Genomic DNA, 21,791 nt, shown 5'->3' on the forward strand with positions numbered 1-21,791 from the left:
ACAATTTCCTTAATAAATTTTGTACGAATGCATTATTTCCACCTAATGGAAATGTAGCACTCTTAAATAATTAAGAGGCTCTATTCAGCGGGAGGGAAGTGGGGAGTGCTGTGAGCTGGGGTGACCCACAGCCCCTGGAGTTGTGTGTGAGGCATGGCGGGCAGGGGGCCGGGGCTGTAACGGGGGTTGGGACCTCACATGGAAACTTTGCGGGGGTGGAGTGAGAGCGGGTGCTACTGTGGTGTTTGCAGGCTGTGCCTGAGATGACGGAGCTCCTGAAGAAGAAGTGAGCAACTGCACTGGCCCCTGTGCTGCAGGTGGGCTGGGGAGTAATGACAGCGCAACCCCAACATTACCAGAGAGCGCTGGAGTCAGCGTATGTTCTTGCTGGGCAGTGTTTGTTATGGATGGAGGGGGAGTGGTAGAGACAGAGGTGGTAAGAAGGAATAATGGTAATAAAGGATTGTAGTGGAAAGAGGGGATGGCACCATGTTTTTTTTTTTTGGTTTTTTGGTTTTTTGGTTTTTTTTTTGTTTTGTTTTGTTTTTTTTACATTTCTTATTGTGGGTGGCTATGGGCTGGGACATCAAGTGGTGGTTGTGGGGGGGGGGGGTGAAGAAAAGGTATCAGGAAAAGGAATAAAGGCAGGAAGGAAAGGTAAGGAAGGGGCAGGTAAGGTAAGCAAGGGGGGAAGAGGAATGGCAGACAGGAACAAGGGAGGCAGGAGGCAGCAGTGGTTGTCAGTGTTTATTCCCAACCTCACTCCCCTCCCAGCTGTGCTCAGCCCCTGGGCGGGGGACATGGGGAGCTGGGAGGCCAGGCTGGGAGCAGGCTGGCCAGCAGCTCTGTCTGTCCCTGGACACTGTAGCTTGGTGCTGGTGGAAGGTCTGTGCACCTTGGGGCTAAGCCCAGGCTGCTGCCAGGACATGGCTGTAGTCTGTTCTCCCTGCCACTGGGCACCGTGGGTCCCTGTTGGCTGAAGATGAGGGAAGGTCTCCTGTGTCCCGGAGTGCCATAGGTGCCAGCTGGCCCAGAGCTGGTGGCAGGGCAGGCCTGGTGCGTGCCAGCTGCGTGGCATCGGCCCAGCCCTGGGCTGCTGGTCACTGCAGGAGGTGCCATGTGCGGCCTCCAGTGCTGCTGCCTTGCCCAGGGCAGCCTGGTGACCCAGTGCGGTGGGTGTGCCCCACAGCTGTCCTTATGCCTCAGGTACCTTGCTCAGCCGTGGCTCTGGGGGTCCCAGGGCCCCGTACTTCTCATCAATGACTGAGGGGCCCTGTGGAGAGTCAATGAGTGGCTTGAGCTGGAAGACCTCAAGGTTTTCCTGATTCCTGCGGTTGTAGACGCAGAGCCGGTGGCCGAGGTCGGGGCTGGTCCCCCCTGAGCCCGCGGGGCTCGGCAGCTTCAGGTTGACGGGGTCCAGCGCCTTCTGCGCCAGGCGTGCCTCTTCAGACAAGGAAGAGAGCAGCTCCTGCACCATGGCTTGTGCCACCCGCTGCTGGCTGGGCACGAGGTCAGCCCGAGGGCTGGCGCGGGCCGCATCCTCACAGGCTGCGCTGCAGTCCGGGGAGGAGCCCAGTGTCTGGCTGCTCTCGCTGCACGCCTGTGTGCCCGAGCTGACGGTGGAGCGGGAGGCGCTGCCCGACGTGATGCTGGCGGACGTCCCGGTGCTGCTCAGCCGCATCGGCACCTCCACTGTGAACAGCTCGGAGGAGATGTTGGGGCGATGGACGTCGATGGCAGCGGTGGTGACCACGCAGATGGCGGCCTCGGGAACACCGCTGTCTGCAGGCAGGAACAGCAGAGAGGGGCAGGTGAGAGCACGGCACGGGGAGGAGCTCACTAGTTGGAACAGACAGCAGCGGATCTTAAAGACCACTGCGCATGGATGGGCAGACAGACAGAGTGATATTATCTATAAAATGTAGTGGCAGGTAATAGGTGAAAGGAGAGGGATACTATTTATTTTATACTTAGTTAAATTATACAGTTATATCTATGCATATATAAATGCATGTATGTATCTACCTTTAGGTATAGACTGACTTACAAAGGGGGGGGGGGGGGAAGCAAGAAACATGGCAGAAGTGTCCATATGGACACATTTTACACACATACAGATATTCCTGGGAAATGGATCAACACACTCCCTCCTGCTCTTACACACCAACTAACGTTTATGTTGCCATCCTTGATAAAAAGTGGGGAGATGATGGCTTTCAAATACCAGTCCTTTATGTATTTGTAAATGCATTAGTAATCACACACTCCTAAAAATAAAAGAAGATTTCCCCTGGGCTCTGTAATGTGGTTCCTCAAGAGCACACATGTTTTGTGCACCCCTAGACAGGGACTGATGTGCAGGCAAGAAAACGCCTATATACATTCATGCACACACCATTATACATCTTCAATTACGGGGGGTCACATACACATGCAATTTAAATAGACACATACAAGTGTGTGCACACGTACGTACACACTGTATTACATATTATTGTATATGTATAATTAATAGTACTTCTATATAGTTAATAATTGTACACATATCTTTTACATGGAGACATATATTTCTAAATGTACATATACATCCATCAGTGGGGATGTGTACATACATATAGTTCTTAGCACTTTGGTACCTAGCTATGTGCATGTATTTATATAAAATAAGTGAATATAGTCTTGCACACACCTATTATACATGTATTTAATATACATATCTACATATATGTATATACATAATACATGTATGTACATGTATGTTTGTGTACACATATGCATGCATATATATTTATGCATACATACATGTTTTTATATAAACATATGCATGTAGTCCATTATTGATCTCTATATTCTTATTTTTTTAATTTATATTTTAAAATTGATTCTGGTTCCTTTTCTAAGTGGATAATCTTGGATACACCTAAATAACACATTGCACATAATAACTATATACAGCATCTCACCTCTGTGTACACACACGGTTTTTAATCCATACATTTTTAATAAATAGATATGTAGGCATGCTGGTATGGGTTGGTAGATGTGTATATGACTGTACAGATATAATAATACAAATATGTATGTGCACACCTACAAATCTCAGTTCTATACATTCTGTATGTGTATATGCATAGACCTGATCTCCCGCATGCACACATTTTCTTAATATATATGTAAACAAAGAAAGAGCTGTGTGTGTGTGTACACATATATATGATGATGTACAGATGTTTGGCTGTACATGTATAATAACTACCTACATTATCTACACATATAAATGAGGGCTACTCTAAAAGTAATGCCTCCTACCTTATCCTGCTGGCCCACAACATGAGTGGCAGATGATGGTGGTGGTATGGCATCCATACTCCATTACAGTTTGTTACCATGTGCACAGAGGGGCACACTGTGAGAATGGCACGTGTCATGGAAGTGCAGATGAAGCAAAGGGCTGGAATTGAATTCTTCCGTGCAGAAAAGATGGTGCCCATGGACTCTTGCTGAACATCGATGGAGACGGGACAGTGGCTGTGAGCACAGCGAAGGCTGGGCAGTGTGGGTCAGCAGCACTGCCAGGGGGAGTGCATCTGCACACTGTTCATGAGTGCAGCATGCAGGCTCTTATTCATTGCTGATGAAAATGTACAACTACTGAGGTGAGTGTGTTGAAAATGGGTGTTTTGTAGCGGAGAATGTGCTCCATCAAATAGTGTTATTGTGTGCTTTGTAGTTGCCATGGAAATACAAAGGAGGCATTACTTTTACACACACACACACACACACACACACACACACACACACACACACTTAGCTTTTGTATGTATGTATGTATGTGTATAACCCTGGGCTTGTGTGGGTGGAGCTGTGCATGGTGGAGTATATAGCTGGGAATATAAATATATAATGCATTATACATCGTAATCTTTGTACACAAGTGCATATTTTATATTTCTTGTAGAACTCATGAATAATTTATATTTTTTTTTTCTGACACATACATTATGGCTATTCCTCTAAAGGTATTTGTACATACATAATTTATGTATTGTATGTGTATATCCACAGCTATGTATCCCTATATATATATATACACACATATATATATATACACACACACACACACACACAGACTTTTTTTTTAAACATGTACATGATGAAAAGGAATACAGTTAGTTAGTTATGTTTATTTCCACATGGCTATGTATGTGTGTGTGTCTGCAGTAGGTATGCATGTGTGCCGATCTCTATTTCCCTCTCTGTATGAATACACACACCCATATATATGTCAATGTATACATGGGGCCAGTGCTGCACTGAGCTCACTGCCCTGTTCTGTTCCTGTACCTCGGCCCCAGTGGAAGCTCCCTGCAGCCCAAACAGCCCATAAGGGGGCATTAACCTCTCCAGGACATTCAGGCCTTCAGCCTGTGCCCAGCCCCTGTGTGTGTGCATGGTGTCCTCTGCCCTTGGAGAGCTGCTGCTTTCGTGCAGGCTCTTATGGAGAACACCAGCAGCTGGGGGTGCTGGGTTCCATTTCCAGAACATCCTCTGCCCTTGCTCAGCCTCACTGGCATTTCAGCGCACAATGCAATGCAAACATTTGGTTTACACTCATGTTTTCAAGCAAAACTTACCACTGCTGGGCTCATTGTAGTACCGGCTGATGTAATTGTTCATGTCATCCTCTGAAACAACAAGAAGGCAGCGTGCGAGTAAGTGGCTGAAATGGCACGGTCTGCTCACAGCACCGCAGCCTCTCGTGCCCTTCGAGGGCCAGGTGCGATGCTCAGACTCCAACCACGCTCTGTGTGCAGCTCATGGGCACGGCAGCCACAGGCCAAAAGGAGCAGGGTTCTTTATCAGAGCTCCTTGGGATGAGACCCTGCCCAGCCCTGCTGTGCGCTGCTCTCTAAAAGCATTCTCCCCTTTTAAGTAAGTGCTCCTTTTGATACCATGTTTCAGCGAACCATGCTCATCCCCGTGCGGCAGATTCCCTTCGCCCCCCGGGTCCCTGCGGCCGCGGCGCTGCCTTTCACAGCACTCTGTGGTTTGCAGGTGAAAGAAACAGATGTTTTCTGGGGAGCACTTTCCCCATACAACAAGACCCAAACCACCGAGCACTCTGTACCTGAAATAGCTGCACTCGTAAGAAGGCAATCGAACCTGACACTGAAAGGGAACGCGGTTGTTTTCCTGGTTTCATTGGCTCCTAAAAGCTTTCTTGGCCCCTGTTGATCTTTAAATGCCTGCAGTCAGAGGTGTGCTTTGTGCTAATGTCGAAGTTTAAAAAAGAGGCCTCCAAGTAGCTCAAGGCAGTGCTGCAGGATTAGGGTACATTGCAAAGCTTTTCAGCTATCTGCTACTAAAACACACCTCATTTCAATCATACATAATTCACACTCTAAATGCTACCAGCCTCCCCAGCCTGTGCAGATACAGGTTCTCGGTCAGGCAGGGATCCTTCGGACAGATGCAGAAAATACCTGCAGATCTGTATTTTTCAGAATGTATTTTCATTGTGTATGCTCAGCATCCAATTCTAAGCAGAGAAGGGAGGAGAGCAGAGCTGCATATCAGCCCGGGCAGCAGCCCCACCTTCCCCAGCACCCAGCAGGGGCCCAGGGACCAGGTGGGGACTGCAGTGTGCCCATCTCCTTCGGCTCTCGTGGAAATCTGTCCCAAACACCATGGTCTTTTGTGCTGAAGCAAGCAGCTTGGAATAGGTACTTGCCTGCTTTCCATGTCTTACGGCTCGAATTAAACCTGCTGTAGGGTCACATGCATTGCCTGCCATCTGCCTCCAGTGTGTGTACCGCTATGCTACCATCAAACCAGGCGCCTTCAAACCAAATTAACAGTTAGAGACGACTCATTACATCAGCAAAGGCCAGAGCCAAACACCCGCAAAGGAGCTGCAGCAGTGCAAGCACTCACTCCTTCAGCACAGCACAGAGAATCACCGCTCTGCCTCAGCACCTGCATGACTGCTGGCACAGCTGCCTGCTGCCATGGCAATGGCCTTGTGCTCATCGGGCTCTTCTTTTTTATACATTATAATATATATAATTATATATAATATATATAATATATAGTAATTATTTATGATTATTATAATGTATAAAAAAGAAGAGCCCGACATAAAAATATATAATATTATATATATTATATAATATATTCTTATATATATGTGCATTCTTATTTTATATATATATATGTGCATCTCTCTATGTAAATAATATAAATGTGCATGTATAAAATAAGGAATACGTCCTTTTTTTCCCCCCTAACCTTGAGTAGTTTCTTATGAATAAAAAACAATACAGAGTATTGGAATAACAGCAGCAGGATAAATATTTCAGCAACAGATTAGGTTTCTGAACGATTACATTAAGGCAAACTGACAACTAACAAACTCATCTTGGCCGTAGGGGAGTCCCGGCTGTTTGGAGGCATGAGAGGCTATAAACAATTCTGCTTATCTCTGATGATACCCTACAGTGCTGAAAGCAGGGAGCTTAGGAATGCCACCAAGACAGAACTGAAACCAACCGCTTGCGCTTACAAGATGCATTACACAAACAAAGTGCAGTACCACGCGTTACTGTGGCACTGCTTCAGAACTTCGTGGTGATTTACGATGAAGTCCCCACTGCTCCCTGCGAGCAGGCAGACAGGATGGGCAGCACACCTCCACCCGCAGCCGGTGGCAGTAGGGGGTTGGTGTAAGTGAGCAAGAACAGCTTCTACAAGAGGAGGGGCTGCTCGTAGTATAGGATGTTTTCTGTTGCCAGGATACTTCAGCTACAGAAAAGCAGTTGTCTTAAAACAATACTTCATTGTTTTCTCTGTTTTTAAAATTTGACAGCTCAGAATTTTGGGAGCCCTGCCATCAACCCATTCCCTCAGTGCCACGTCTGCCCACTGAGTCCTGCAGGGCCAGGAGTCCCGCTGCACAGAAGGGAGCGTGGTCAGGAGGGCTGATCAGACTCCTGCCTATCTCACAGAAATCCATGACAGCTCTCCCTGCTGCTGCAGCCAGCCACCTCTGTGAGGCTGTAAAAGTGCAGCAGAGCCCAGTCACGAAGGGCAATAAGCCCTATCTCTGCTTACCAACCAAATCTCTGTTATTGAAGCAAGGTGCAGCCCTTGGTCGGGATCTGGCTGAGAGCTCCAGGATTTTATCATCTGTTCTTTTCCTGCAAGATTCAGATTACATCTCCTCCACCACAAATGGCTTAGGGAGCAATAAACCATTTGGAGTACAGTCCCATATAATCTCATCTGACCCGAGAGAAAACACTGTAATCTCTCTCTCTTGGCCCGATAAAAACGTCATAAATTTGGTGAAACACATAAATGACATTCTGACCAAAGCAGATCTCTTTTTTAGTTCTGTAATCCCCCAATAGTGACCTTCACTTTTTTTCATCAATGCCTGCAAAACCTCTGCACACAATAAATACCATTTGCACATCTTCATGATTAGAGGCCTTAAAAAAAAAATAGATTTAAAAAAAAAACAACAGAATTCATTATTAAAATACTTGAATTCGTCTTTGTATTGCCATTGGTTATACTCCCTTCTGTCCCAAAGTTGCACGTTCTGAACTGCAGGGATCTTTCTGCTAAGCAGTCTCTCACTGAGCAGAGCGATGTCTGACTGCACCCTTCCTCCTGAAGGCAATGATTGCACAGAGAGGCTCCTAAAGGAGCAGGTCTTCCATCTCCATTGCTACCTACCCAACACCAGCTTCTTTTCCTCCAAGTACCACTACCATCATCTAGAAGCAGCTAGGAAAGAAGCGTAGGATAAAATACACTTTCCAATAAAAGCCACTAAGACACTGAGCAGGAAAAATTTTCAAAGCAGAAGTTACAGGTGGTCACCAAGCTGTTGCCCCCTAAACACTTGTAGAAATGGGAACAGTGATGACAGCCACACAGCTCTGACAGCCAGTGGCACTGCCACAGCGAGACCACGTGAAAGGAACTCAGCCTCAGGATGACATTGTAGTGCAGTAAGAAAGGAAAACATACATAGAACAAAGGAAAAGAAATGTGTTTCTGAGAACTGACTGAAGACCTCCAGGGGAAGATGCCCCGGTGAGTCTGTAACCTTCCCAGGGGGCTGTTCCCTGCAGCTTGCCATGCAATCCACAGCATTTCAGTGCTCTTGGACTTTGGCTAGCTGAACTTCACCATGACCACATTCTCTGCCAGACACAACCTCTCCCCCTCAGCAGCCCAAGCACAGCTCACTGCTCGCTTCTGTGTTCCTTTACTAGGGCACGTGCATGCTCTCTGAGCTGTGCCTCCTTCACCTTCCTGGTCTCAAGTAAGATGACCCAAGCAGAATGCTTTTCCCTCTGCTTTGCTGGCCCCAAAAGGTGTCTCTACATTTCCTTCTAACAACATGGAAAGCTTGTGCCAACAGGAAATACCAGCAGCCAGCTCGCTCCTTCCAGGAGGCATTCGCACTACGTGGCAATCTGCCTTCGTGCAAGCTGCTGCGCTCACATGGCTTCCATCCACACGCATGTCCAGTCGGCACAGGTTGGATGGGTGCCTGAGCACGTGGGATAATCCACCACGAGAGGAACTGCTGCAGTTAGCCTGCACAGAAAGCAGAGCCACAGATTCAGCCTGGTTCTAATCAAGAAATCAACCCAAGATGAAAAGTCATTGTGGAGAAGGGAAAACTGAAGGCATGGAAGATCATGGCAGCAGGTCACGCTGCAACAGCACGGTGCACTAAGCTGCACAGGGCTGAGATGCAGAACACCTGTGCATGGGCACAGCCAAAGGCTTTAGGGATGGGATGGCCCGGGGGACCTGTCCGTGCTCTTTTTCCAGCCTTGTTCTCTGTGAGTAGGGATCAGTAGATCCGTATCTGAGCTGGCTTGTGGCAGTCAGCATGGATCAAACACGGAGGAGCTTGTGCCTCTCTCTGCAACACAGCTGTTTGTTGCATCTAGAAAAAGAAATGCTGACAAAAAATACGGATACCAACAAAATAATAACCATTGGGGTAATCACCAGGGACACAGAAGGAGAATTTAAGAAGGACTCAAGAAGAAACTTATGAACTGGTAATGAGTAAGTGCAGAGTAGGAGTTAGGGAAAGCTTCTAATAACATAGGAGAGCGAGGTGCTGGAACAATGTTCCAATGCCATCAGAGGGCACAATATCTCTCTGCTTTCGCAGTGGAGAACAGTCCATTTATGAAAGGGATTATTACGGAAGGGATTACATGCTTGGGCAGCGGGAAGTGTTCCAGTTCTAATCCTTTACCTGCCAGCAATACCTTCACATCTCCATGCATTAATGATGGGAGACAGCTTCAACCTCATGTGTGTGATTGCACGGTCACCACTTCTGGAAGTGGAAAGTTTCTACCCTGCCCATTGGTGAACATGAAATCCGAGAGCCTCACTCCACCAACTACACATACATTTACTTAAGTGTTACTTGGTGCCTAATTCCTATGATTTCTGCCCGGACGATCAGTGCAGAGAACCAAAAAAGCCTAAAATGGGCACCTATGGAGAAGCTAAATCCTCAATCCCTCCAGGAAACAAAGAATTTAACCAGGAAGTGGAGTGCTCTTAAGATATAACCATTTATAGGAGTAGACTTCAGAGCAGATACATTCCAACATTAGAAAAAACCTATTTATTACCTACTGTCCTGCAGTTACAGGGCTCTCCTCACACCTCTAACAGAAGATCACCACAGGAACTGGCTTAAGCATTTAAAAATCCCGAGCGTTTAACCAGCTCACGCTGCCTTGCAAGCAACAACTGACAAAATCCTTTGCAGTGCCCCACTTTGCCTTCTCAGACAGCTTACGAATAATCTTAAGGGAAGCCCTCTGAAGCTCCAGAATTTGTCATGTTGCCCTCCCAGTATCCCACTTTCTTCACTTGAAGAACACGTTAGTACCTGTGGGGAGAGTAAGCCCCACTGTTCTCTAACCATGACCATAAATTGCGGCAGTCTCCCAAAGAAAAACACCGCTAATCCCACAGAAACAGAAATGCCATTCTGAGTAGCTAAAATCACTCTTCTGCCATGGGAAGTAACCGAGTCCGGGACCCGATTCTTGCTCAAATAAGTATAAGGGTGGCATGCTGCTTTCAAACTATGGCAGTACTGTAGAATTTCCCAAACTGCAATGACATCTGCAGGAAAATGAGGAATGTCCTCTGGGGACTGTAATTCATATATTATGAGGGAGATTAAAGAATAATAAATTTTGGAAGGAAGTATTAATGGCTATACGGGGTACTGCGAACACGGCATTCCCTGGAGCTGGAGGTTTGTGTACGGAATAGTAAAAATGATTTGTGCAGGAGCAGAAACTGTTACATTTCATTCTGACCATAACTGGTTTCATGCTGTACGCAGCGAGAATTCAGGAAGAGAAAAGAAATGCCTTCATCATTTAGAGATGAACAGATAGGATACATTGGGTGCTCCAAAAGTAATGCCTCCTTGTGATTTCCATAGAAACCGCAACAGCTACAAAGAGCACAATAACACTGATAGAGCTAATTCCCAGCTCCAAAATGTAATGGAGCATTGGTGGGAACGTTCAAGCTCTACTGCCATACCACCACCGTCTGCCTCTCATGTCATGAGCCAACATAATAAAATAGGAGGCACGTGTAGTATCCATATGCAACAGCGTTCATCCCCAACTCTTAACAAACCAAGCAGCCGAGCCCCACAGCCCTATTTTAAAGTCTGTGAGTACCCTCATCGTTCATGTCTCGCTATAGAAACGGAGGCAGGAAAGCCAAATAAGATGCTTACAGGGCAGCAGATGTCACAGTGGTGCCCTGGGCTTATGACTTCCAGAGTCCTCCCTTCTCCTGAGCCCATCATCTTTCCTGGTAGTTACAGCGGTAGCCTTTGAATTGATGCTGATACCTGTGTGTCAGCCTTCATGTCTGGCCACTCTGAAGTTCAGTTTGTTGGCTGGAGAAATAAAACCTCCATTCAAAGAAAAAGTTGAAAACTTCCCTCCTTTTAGCCGAATTAAGTAGTAAACAGCATATATGCATGCATTTTCCAGAGTTATTCCTACTGTCTTAGGATTGTTCTTCAGTGTCTGAAGAAGTAGTACTTCAAGATCAGGCACAGAGTACCAGCTAGGGAGTCACGGGACGCTTTCAGAGCCTGCTGACCATCTGACTAGAATCACAGAAAATCCCCAGTTGGAAGGGATTGAGTCCAACCCCTGGCTCCATAAAGGACCACCCAAAATCCAAACCCTATGTTTGAGAGTGCGTTTGCTCCTTAGGCTCCAGCAGCTCGGGACTGTGCCCACTGCCCTGTGCAGCCTGGTCCATGCCCATCGCCCTCTGGGGCAGATCCCTTCCCTAACCCCCACCTGCCCTCCCCCAACACAGCTCCATGCCGTTCCCTCGGGCCCTGTCGCTGTCACAGAGAGCAGAGCTCAGCGCTGCCCTCCGCTCCCCTCCTGAGGGTGGAGGAGGATGTGTACGGAAAGCCACAAAACAGCACATACAGTGCTCTCCTGGTGCAGGCCACACTGCGCGTCTCTGCACAAATTCCCGGAGGTGTTGTGTGTGCCATGTGATGCTGGGGTTACTTGACTTACCTTATGAACGCTGTAGTAAATTGTTGCACAAAATCCAGTGTAAATACCGGAGTACAAGCTACAGCCGTCCCCGCGGAGCTTTAACTTATGCACTATGCCATAAAACTCCCAGGTATGGAAATGAATAAAAAGACTGAATGCTTTCTTATTCCATAACCCCTCCACGATGAAGTATTCTGCACTGAATGTTTCCATTGTTCAGCGCAGACGGGGGAAATAAGATTAGCTTGAGATGGAATATCCCATTTTTGCATGCAGTATGTTCTCCAGCCAACTAAAGCTTGCTGGTTTGGCAGAATCCACAGCTCTCCAAAGATGGCAATTTTTCTGAAGGCTGACAAAGTTAAGTTTGGCACAAACATACACATTCTATGCCATACCCTACCCTCAGGTGTTGTATGTAAGGCTCGTGTTCTGCCAGAGCAGAAAGGAAGAGCCTCTCCTGAGCCTGTTTTGCCTGACAGCTGAATTCTGACTTTGAATCGCAGCTTTTCTTTTAGCACTATTAGCAACCCGGTCCCTTATTCTCATCAAACTAGTCACTGCAACAGGCAATTGCAGATGGTTTTCAAAGCTCACGAATGCCATGTGGTCCACAGAATGATTAACTGCAGCAGTCACTCTGGAGTATTAAAGGAGGAAAAAACACAGTTAAAGCGGATGCTAAGGAATTCCTAATGTGGTCTGATAAGAGAGCGTAACCTGCGATACATAACCCTTGGCCTAAAAAGTCAGGGTGAAAACGCTGGTGGCTTGCAGCTCCAGGCAGAACAAGAGGTGGGAAAGCCCTGAAGATAGTACAGCCAGCGTAACTACAGCACTTGAGAAGCAAAAGAATGTGGAAATGACCTACAGGGAATGTCTCAACCTGCTCTGCAGAGCCATGTTTCAGGAATATTTCACCTGCTGGAGGAAGTGGGGACACAGGAGATCCTACATCATCCATATACTCATTCCATGCTGTGCAAATGGAGGATTCTTCAGCTGAAGACATGCTCTTCCTCCACGTGATGTACCACATCCAGGTTTTCCAATGTGTATGTTGGTGAGAATGGCCATGGTAGATGTTTGTACGTAGATGCTTGCAGGATGCCAAAGTGGTAGAGGTGAAAGCTACTGCTACAACAGCCAGCGTGTTACTGGAGAGCAAAGACCCAGCTGAGGTGAGGAGGTAGAAGAACCAGGCAGGGCTGGCTCATGGTCTTTCTCCTCTGGAGTAACTGCTTTCTCAAGCTGTTAGCTAAGGTTTTGAAATCCTGTAGCTTACATAGAAGCAATCTCTAAGTCAGTCTTGCTACAGTAGGATTCAAAGCCTTGTGATAATGGATGTGTTACGTTATTTCTTTTCTCTGTGAACTAATCCAGCCAACCGCATGCAAAATCCTGTGCCTCAGTCAGCTGTTCTCTGGATTGTGAACTAAAGAACTGAATATTATTGCTGGGCGTGTGATTCCTCATCTCGATCGATCCAACTCGATCTTGGCCTTGTCAGTACTCCACCATGATGGCAGACTACCATGGGCAGCTGTCCCTTGCTATAAGGCCATAGGAAATTCTTTTTGTTCAACTCCTGCCTCATTCAATACAGAAGACAATTGTAAAACATGGAGTCACCTAAATTTAGCTTGTGAAGATAAGTGCTCATAATAATTCATCTACAAAGGCTATGTATGTAATATATGGTAATAATGCACTAAAAATATTTCCTTGTGTTTCTAGTTGACTTCTGGGGATCAAAAATTAATTCTATATTCTCAGTATGAATGTTTAAACGTAAGATAACTGCACCTTACCTAATATGTGAAGTAATGCATGCTTTTTATTGGCTGGATGCATTTTTTTTTCCAGTGAAAAGCATGACTTGCTCTAATGAATAATGTAACCTAACAATATAGAAACCAGCCCTAAAAATTGGGTGTCCACTTTGTTGCACATGTAGCCATCATTTTAACAGGGAGAAACAGATCGTGAGTCCTTGTGTTAATCTGGAGTAAATACTTTGGACAGAAAAAAATTTAGATAAATCTCCACAGCACTGTAATTTCAGCAAACCTCCTCCTAATTGTGCACAACACTCTCCAGTTCCAAATGTAACCCTCAAGGAACGCATGCATAAATTATAATATATCCACTGGGGAAACCTCTGAAATCCTACAAAAAGTGGGAAATGCATTTTAGGGGACAGTCTGCTCAACTGTCTGCTTTTACATATAATTTCAAATCAGGAATAATTAATGGCTGAATTGTGGTTAGTACTTAGACATTACTACAGAGGACAAAACAGAAGCAATTTCTACATGCTTTCACTACTCTGTAGAGAATGAAAAAAATATAGTTTGAAAGATTCTGGTAAGCTTCTTCTCTTAAAGCTTTTGATTAAAGTATTTCTATGCCTTAAATACTGAGGAATTTCGACAACTAAAGGTACCAAGTAAACCCCTAATTCAGATGTATCCACACACTGCTCATCTACTGAAACAAGAAAGCTAGGATGTCCATGGAAGGCTTGGGTATCACTATGATGAAAAATTACTGTGTGAAATATTACATTAACCATTAATGAGATCATGGCACATTCTCTCCCCCACCATGAGCATTAGGCATCATGGGGAAAGGAGCTACACCCTGTCCAATAAAGCCTTCTGGTCTAGCACTTCAGTAATAAAAAAAATGGGTCCAAGTAAATATAACAGTTAATATTCCCCTGAACCACACATCTCACTTAAAAGACAACCCACAGGACTGCTCCTCATCACAAGCACATGCAGGAGCTGCCTACGGTGTGCAAATGCTTCCTTTTTTGCACCAGAGCTGCCCAGTCTAAACACAGCTGAGCTGTCCAGCACTGGCAGTTTAAACCACTTAGTGAGAGCATAAGCCTCCAACCAAGGGAAGCTTCACAGCTGGTGCGTGGGCAGCCACACCACCTGGTAGGCAAGCTGGGATGTGGTGCAGTGAGCAGGGAGGCTGGAACGAGTAGAAGAGAGAGCCTTGTTTCCATCAATTCACAAAACATTACACAGAACACAGAATAAAATATGGCAATGCAGGTTTCTATGGAGCTGCACATCTGTAGTTATCCACCTATGCTTATATTTCTAATCCAGGTACATAGATGCACTTAGAATCATAGAATCATCACGGCTGGAAAAGACCTCCAAGATCATCCAGTCCAACCATCCACTACCACCAATACCTCCCCACTAAACCGCATCACTTAGTACAACATCTAAACATTTCTTGAATACAAGACTTGAGTACCTCCCAGCACACATCAGACTCTTCACTCGGGTGGCGATGGCCAAAAAAGGATAAAGAACTGACCAAATTAACTCCTAATGCGTGTAATCTGTAATCTGTCCATAATCATGAGTACACTGGGAAGGCATATCACAGTCATTTTCACCCAGAGTTGTTTTATTGGCTCTGGTCAAAATCTGCTCAAAAATGCAACAGCTTCTGCCACTTTGGAGCAGACACAGCTTCTTTGCAAAAATGGGAAAACACAGTCTGCAGGGAAACTAATAAATTCACTAGCAGAGGGAAAGTAGTGGGTTCAATCACTCCATAAAAAGGAACAAAAGTGCCATGGATAGAAGCACACAGGCAGCACTCACCTCGTGGAGTCTGCAACTCAGTGATGTTCTCAGTGGCCTCATCATCTGAATCTTCAGTTGCAACCACCTTGTACCTGTTGCTGCTCTGTTTGTTCAGTACGTGTGGGACCTGCAGCGCGGCCTCTCTCTCTGCAGCCAGGTCCAAATCCTGCTGAGCAAGGTGGGCCCTCAGCTGCCTGATCTCAAACTAGAAGAAAAGAACAACAGCATGTACTGATGCCATATGAACATGGCTAGAAGTCCATATTTTACAGCTTGGTACTTATTATTCAGTTTACCACTGAACTACTACAGACTGGTAACAGCAAACACAACGTGACTAAGCTAGCATTTGAGTCCAAGTTGCTGATGCTATCCTGCAGCTCAAGTGAGCTGGATCACTGTCCACTAAAAAATAATGACCATCTCATATGGTCTTCTGTTTTGTATACCTCTCCTTCCTGGAGATATGCTTTTGGACAATTTCTTACGGATATAACTGTCAAATTGAAAGAAATCTTTATAGAAGAGCACCCCCAGTAAGCATTTAGGTATTTACGTTCTTGACAAACATCAATAATCTGCTAGGTTTCGTAACAAGGATTTCTGTGAATTGGTCCTCCCACACTAACTTTAGGCAAGGCAAGGGAACACTGCAGACTCCTTCCAGCCTGAAATCTTCTGCACTCCACAGTGTGAAGAAAACCACGGGGCAGGTTGCCACTTTTCTGTCCACTCCTCTCAAACATATGAGCTACAGCACTTAATGACATTCTGCAGTCAGGATAGGACTTGTCTAAAAAGCAGACGCAGATAAGATGACAAAAGTTACCAGGTACAGTTTGATTTATGGACATAGCATATTTTTCCCCATGTCTGACAGTCACAGGTCTTCCATAATGCAAGAAGGAAAATCATTTTTCCAGAGTGCAGAGACAATTCAAACTTATATAAGCACCATAAAATCTCACCGTCCTTCCCCTTATCTGGCAGAGCCACACGACAACAGATTTCTCCTTTTCAAACTCTTTGAGATCAGTAGTATGGCAGTGGCTGAGTCATGCCTAATTATAGAGAATCTGAAGGGGGAAAGCAAATGAGGCAAGTAATAGGCTAAGGCATTTAAAATGTAGCATTGCTTGGGTCTCCCGTAGTCCAAGGCCTGAGAAGCCAGAGTATGATGCTCCAGCAAGCCACGCTGCACCTGTCACTCCATGTTTACAACAGAGATGGAATTAGCACCTCCATAATTGAAAACCAGTGAGTAACAGCATGTAGGCTAAAGGAATCTGGGTCTGGCTCTTGCTTCTCAGATGCTGACTCTGGTCTGCCATGCCATCAGATTTTGGGACTGTCAGTGGACTCAGACTGCTCAACTGCTGTCCACATGAGACACAGCATACACGCCACGCATGCTGCAGAGCACCAGGAGCTCCTCCAACCTGGGAAAGCAGCTGGAGGGGAAACAAGACAAAGTTTCCTCGGACTTTAAAAAGAAAAGAGGGAAAAGAAAAAGGAGTTCAAGTTGCTATCTCTGGAAACTATCTGCTTTACAAAGAAAGGAGCTTGCACAAACAGGAAGGCCCAATGAGAGACTCAAATCCAGAGAGCAAAAGGGCAGTTTAAGCTCTCTGGATCACATTCAAAGCATCTGCTGCAGAGATCTAACAAAGCAAGTAGCTTTTTCTCTCCTTAAATCAGCGGAAAGAGGTCTGGCAGATGCAGACAGTGTGAGATGTTCATTGCTCTTAACCAAAGTTCACCTGGTGGTAGCATCAACAAATACTGTCAAATGTCAAAATACTGTTCTGCTCCTCAGTCTCTGCAAGGAAATCTCCACAGCAGTTCCCACCTGCAGTTTTTATCTTTATCTATCAGCTAGGAAGTAGTAAGCTGGGAATACTCCTTTCCCAGACAACTTCAGGTTCTGTTCTCGAGTCTTAGAAAGAAATACAAACAGTAAAAAAAACTCATATTTCACCTTCAAAGGGAGAAAGACACCCTTTCAGACTCTCCCTCATAAATCTGGACATTTTCACTTTGGCTTCGCCAACAAGCTATGAACCACTCAGCCTGGCACACAGACCAAGTTGCAGTTGGTAACCACTGCCTGTGATGACCCCACTAGACAACTCCACTTTGTACAAGCAGTTCTTTATTTACTACTTCTGTGGGGAAAATGACTACCTCGGTTGAATCCCAAGCACTCAGACCACTCGTGAAACTGGAATCCACAGGGAAAACGACCGTGGCTATCCAGGGCAACAGCTACTCCGGTAGCATCAACAGAAGGGGCTTTGCTGCCATCTGATGTTTAAAGGACAGAAATACATGCCTGTGGCTACAGCAGCAGAGGAAGCACCTGCTCACGAAGGTGGCACAAATGCTACTTTCCGTAAGCTGAAAGCCAGGATGGGTACCTTGGCTCATGCAGTGCCTCCCTCATCCACAAGAGATTGTTAAGCACAGATATGAGGATTAAATCCACAGGCACAGCAAAGCAGCACACTGCTCTAGACTTCACCATCGTGTGAAAGGTAAATAACGACACAGATATTCAGAAAGATAACAGCACAAACTGATGTTGCCTACAAAACTGCACAGTCTCAGCTGCTTAACAAGGGCTCTCTCCCCCACTTTTGCAGTATTCTAGATGGCCAGCTTCCAGGGCTCACATGTTTGCTCTGAAGTCTGCGTAGCCATTAAAACAGTGGGAGGCCAGAATTAAATACTATCATGCGTGTAACTGTATTTTTATTTGTTGTCATAACTGTGCCTGTTGCACTCCCACATTCACTGATGCCAAGTAATCTATACAACATGTTCCACAGAGATGCAGAACCAAAGTGAAAGTACATTCATTAAAATATCTAAACAGAAAACACATTTTCCTAAGCTTTTAGCTCATGAAAGGCGTGCACATACTCAGGAAATCAGTTCAATACTGTTTGTTCACAACTATTACAAAATTATCCCAAGTTACGTTGAAGCTCGTAGGCAGTTTTGACCACTAAAAGCAACCCAACAAAACAAAGGTTAAGTCTGAAAGAAGTGTGTGTTCCTTATGAGCATGATTCAATGAGAGACTGCATGAGCAAATTACCTTGTAGGTGCTTATATCTACTGAACATTATATTGAACACTGACCTCGGGCAGCTCTAATGTGTAAAAGAGCTAATGAGATTGCTCTGACTCCATACCACACAGTCTGGGGCAGGTTAAATAAATCAGCAGAGGGTATAAAATATAATGATCTTTTTAACTGAAAATTCTGGGCCAAAGCTAAACACATGAAATTTCTATTTGCAGTAGGAGCTGATGCAGCTATCTGAATGTAGACCTGGGCAACCTGAACACAGGAAACTGCACCAGAGCTGCACTGAGGAAGCTATGTTTCATATTCTGAGGCCAACAGTCTTCCCTGCTACCTACAAAGGCTTAACTGTTCAAAAAACATACAACATAAGGAAAAAGACAAAAGCATACAAACTTACTCACATGATTTGATTTGTTTCAGTTAAGACTTGCTCATAGGTATCAGCTCTGTGCTAAGAGCTTTGTAAATCCCATTGAGCACCTTAGGGTGAATAGCTTTGTTGCGTGGAAGATAGCTGGTTGAGATCAAGGAGACTCAGGTAAACCATCTCCCAAGTTAAGATAATTAAAAACGAAGCATTAGTCCATTTGAGACTGCTACTGATGTTATTTACCAGCACACCTATATTATTCATGATCGCTAATTACACATACTTTGGTAGCTTCTCACGGGTTCCTTTGTCAATAAACTCCTTAACATACTTTGCAATGGAAAAAACATATCTGAAAATTTCACAGAATCACGGCATAATTCAGGCTGAGATGAACCTCTGAGGTTCAGCTAGTCCAAAACCTTGCTCAAAGCAAGGCCATTTAGCTCAGACTGCTACAAGCTTGTCCTGTCAAGTTTTATCTCTATGGATGTATATACCACAACCCTCCTCTAAATTTGCTCCAGTGCCTGACCATTCTCCTAGTGCAAATGTTTCTTCTTATATTTACTGTGAATTTCCCACATCCCAGCTTGTCACTGTGCACCTCCAAGCAGAGCCTTGCTACGCCATCCATGAAGGAGCTGCAGGTAGCAGCATGATCCTGCTTCATCTTTTCCTCCTAAGGCTGAACAAGCCCAGCTCCCGAGTTTCTCCTCCTATACTACGTGCTTCAGCCCTAAGCATCCCTGCAGTAATCGTGTTCAAGCATTTCTTACAATGGGGAGCCCATGCTGGCCACAGCACTCCAGGTATGGTCTCACAAGCACTGGCTTACATTTCTTAAATCCAGACTTTGGAGGGTGCAGAAAACTAGGTCACAAAGCAGACAAAATAAGACTATGCTAAAACTATGGATTTTTTTTTGTGTTAATTATCTCCATCTTTCATATGTGTACTGCTGCTGGAGTAGGCTTTTATAATTATACGGAATGAGATGCACAGTATAAGGGTGTGATACACATGGCTTATGTAAAAATACATTTACTACCAAGAAAAAGGGAGATAAAGATCATCTCACGTAAGAGTGAGTAACTACATCGTCAGGCTGGATAAGAAAACTGACTGCAAATTTAAACTGACTTGCTGTGGTCAAAATTAGCAATATTTTGACAGGAAGCAAATCAGACAGAACTACGGGGCATGCTTGTGCGCCTCCTCACTTCACGAACGCATTAGGTAATTTTTTATAAGCAGGTAAAACAACAAAGCCCTATCTAGAGCTCTGTGTAACAACTCACATTATATGCCTGGTTGTATAAGAAGTTCCACTCCTCCCATCTGATGTTTTACAACACACACAAGACTCAAAAAGGGACAGACTTAGCAGTGAATCATATAGAACTTCCCTTTAATGGTCTTGCAACAGAGGATGACTGACATAATTTCAGAGAGATCAATGAACATTTTAGTCAAAAGCTTACTTGTGTCTAATGCAGGCGTAATAACTTTGTTCCATTCTATTAGTGCTGCCTGTATAGAATGCCCTGCCCTGAAACTCATCTGCCATTGGGATACAATCCAATGTTTACTTCCATTAGTTTAGTCATTGTTGGTAACAATAAAAATCAGGAGACATTTGCAAACGAATGATTTATGGGCAGAATGTAACACGGGATGACCTTGGCTGCCTTCCATTTACCAAGAAAATGACTGGTAGTTAGAAATGAATTAAAATTATTGCAAAAGGATAACATAAGTTATTTCTCCAATAGGTAATTTTACCGGCTAAATAGCCCTGTCATTAAACTAGCAGCTGTTGTACAAATTATATTCCAAGATAAAAAAGAAATTACAGCTTCCATAGTTGTTACAGTTTTGAGAATGATGAAAAATCCTGCAGGAGCTGACAGAAAAGGAGCCCCTGTGATACATAGTCTGGGCTGGACTGTACTCAGCTGAATGACTCTTAGAAAAGTTTAACAGAAAAGATCATGCAAACAGATCTATCATCAGAAATGGGAATTCCTATACAGGTGATTCCAAAAGAAATTTGAACTGGAATTTGCATTGCTAATTAAGTTTTATATATTATATATTATATGTATTTTCTTCACAATTTAACTTAGAAAATTGATGAAACTTATTATTAAACTGACAGAACAATACCATCAGCAACATACTCTTTCTGTATTTTTGATAGTAATTGCAGTGAGACTTTCTAATCTTTCACCCATTTTTAGAAATGCCTGTTACTGTGATGAGTGAAGTTTCTCATGTTTTGTGGAGTCCTGTACAGCCATCTCAAATCCTTCAGTATTTTCTGTCTTAACCACCCTCACGTTCCACTCCTTTTTAATAACCTCTTTCCTGGCCAACAGAGAATAAATAAGACAGCAAACTATTGAAACAGTTTCAGCAGGGTTCTGCAGAGACCAAAGCTGTAGCCCATACATCTATGATTTATAAAATATATTCTCGTTTTCAGATGTATGTCTAGCCAAAAATCAGCATCTGGAAGGAGTTTTCATGTTTGCAAAATATGTCTCCAGTGTCACTCAGGAATGGAATAATACTTAGCAGTTGTGATACCCTATCATTGGCCAAAAAATATACAGCTGACATGTAAAACTAGACAGATTAAAAACAACAAAAAAAACCCAATACAAACTCGCACACAAAAACTACTACTAGTACAAACTAGTACAAATCGGTCAACAGGTTTTGCTTTCCTTTCACTCCCAGTTCTGCAGTGTGGAGGAGTATATTAGGCTCTAGATACAATTCCCACAAAACTGATCAATTTTGTTATGTTAATTTTAACCCAGTCACTTTCCAGATCTGTTATTTGCACAGATGCATGTGATGAAAACAGCAAAAGGCAGCTTGGCAGAAAGAGGACAAGGGGAACGCCCCTAGCAGGGTTAGCCATACTAACTCAGGCCAATTTAAATTGACCACGTCATTAAGATGTACATTTGGTGATGTTTAAGTTAATTACAAACAAGACACAAGTCCACTCAAGAAACCTACGTGGCAAGAAATGCCAGGCTGAGGCTGCTTTTGTGACTTCAGTTCCCCCCCTTTGTGTACGTGCACAA

At 44.6% G+C, this 21,791-nt stretch overlaps 2 protein-coding genes across 8 annotated transcripts in view; one reads left to right on the forward strand and one right to left on the reverse strand.

Moving 5' to 3' along the window:
- ETFA (electron transfer flavoprotein alpha subunit) overlaps positions 1–478 on the forward strand; it is a 32,634-nt gene extending 32,156 nt beyond the window's left edge. For 2 of the 3 annotated variants that reach the window (XR_002441722.1, XM_021406873.1), the window contains one exon: positions 252–475. Coding sequence is in view for 2 of the 3 variants with exons in the window: in XM_021406873.1 (XP_021262548.1) it covers positions 252–290 (39 nt within the window). In the remaining variant the exon portion in view is untranslated. Of the gene's footprint in view, positions 1–251 lie in introns of all 3 variants that reach the window. The other variant, XM_021406871.1, reaches the window with a different exon arrangement.
- Positions 544–21,791, reverse strand: part of TMEM266 (transmembrane protein 266) — an 81,008-nt gene continuing 59,760 nt past the window's right edge. For all 5 annotated transcript variants that reach the window (XM_021406861.1, XM_021406857.1, XM_021406860.1 and 2 more), the window contains 3 exons: positions 15,245–15,431; positions 4,635–4,685; positions 544–1,782 (listed from right to left, as the gene is read on the reverse strand). In XM_021406861.1, coding sequence (XP_021262536.1) covers positions 1,196–1,782; positions 4,635–4,685; positions 15,245–15,431 — 825 coding nt within the window. In that variant the 3' untranslated portion in view covers positions 544–1,195. The remainder of the gene's footprint in view (positions 1,783–4,634; positions 4,686–15,244; positions 15,432–21,791) is intronic.

This window comes from Numida meleagris, chromosome 9 (assembly GCF_002078875.1).
Source record: "Numida meleagris isolate 19003 breed g44 Domestic line chromosome 9, NumMel1.0, whole genome shotgun sequence".
Classification (NCBI taxonomy): Eukaryota; Metazoa; Chordata; class Aves; order Galliformes; family Numididae; genus Numida; species Numida meleagris.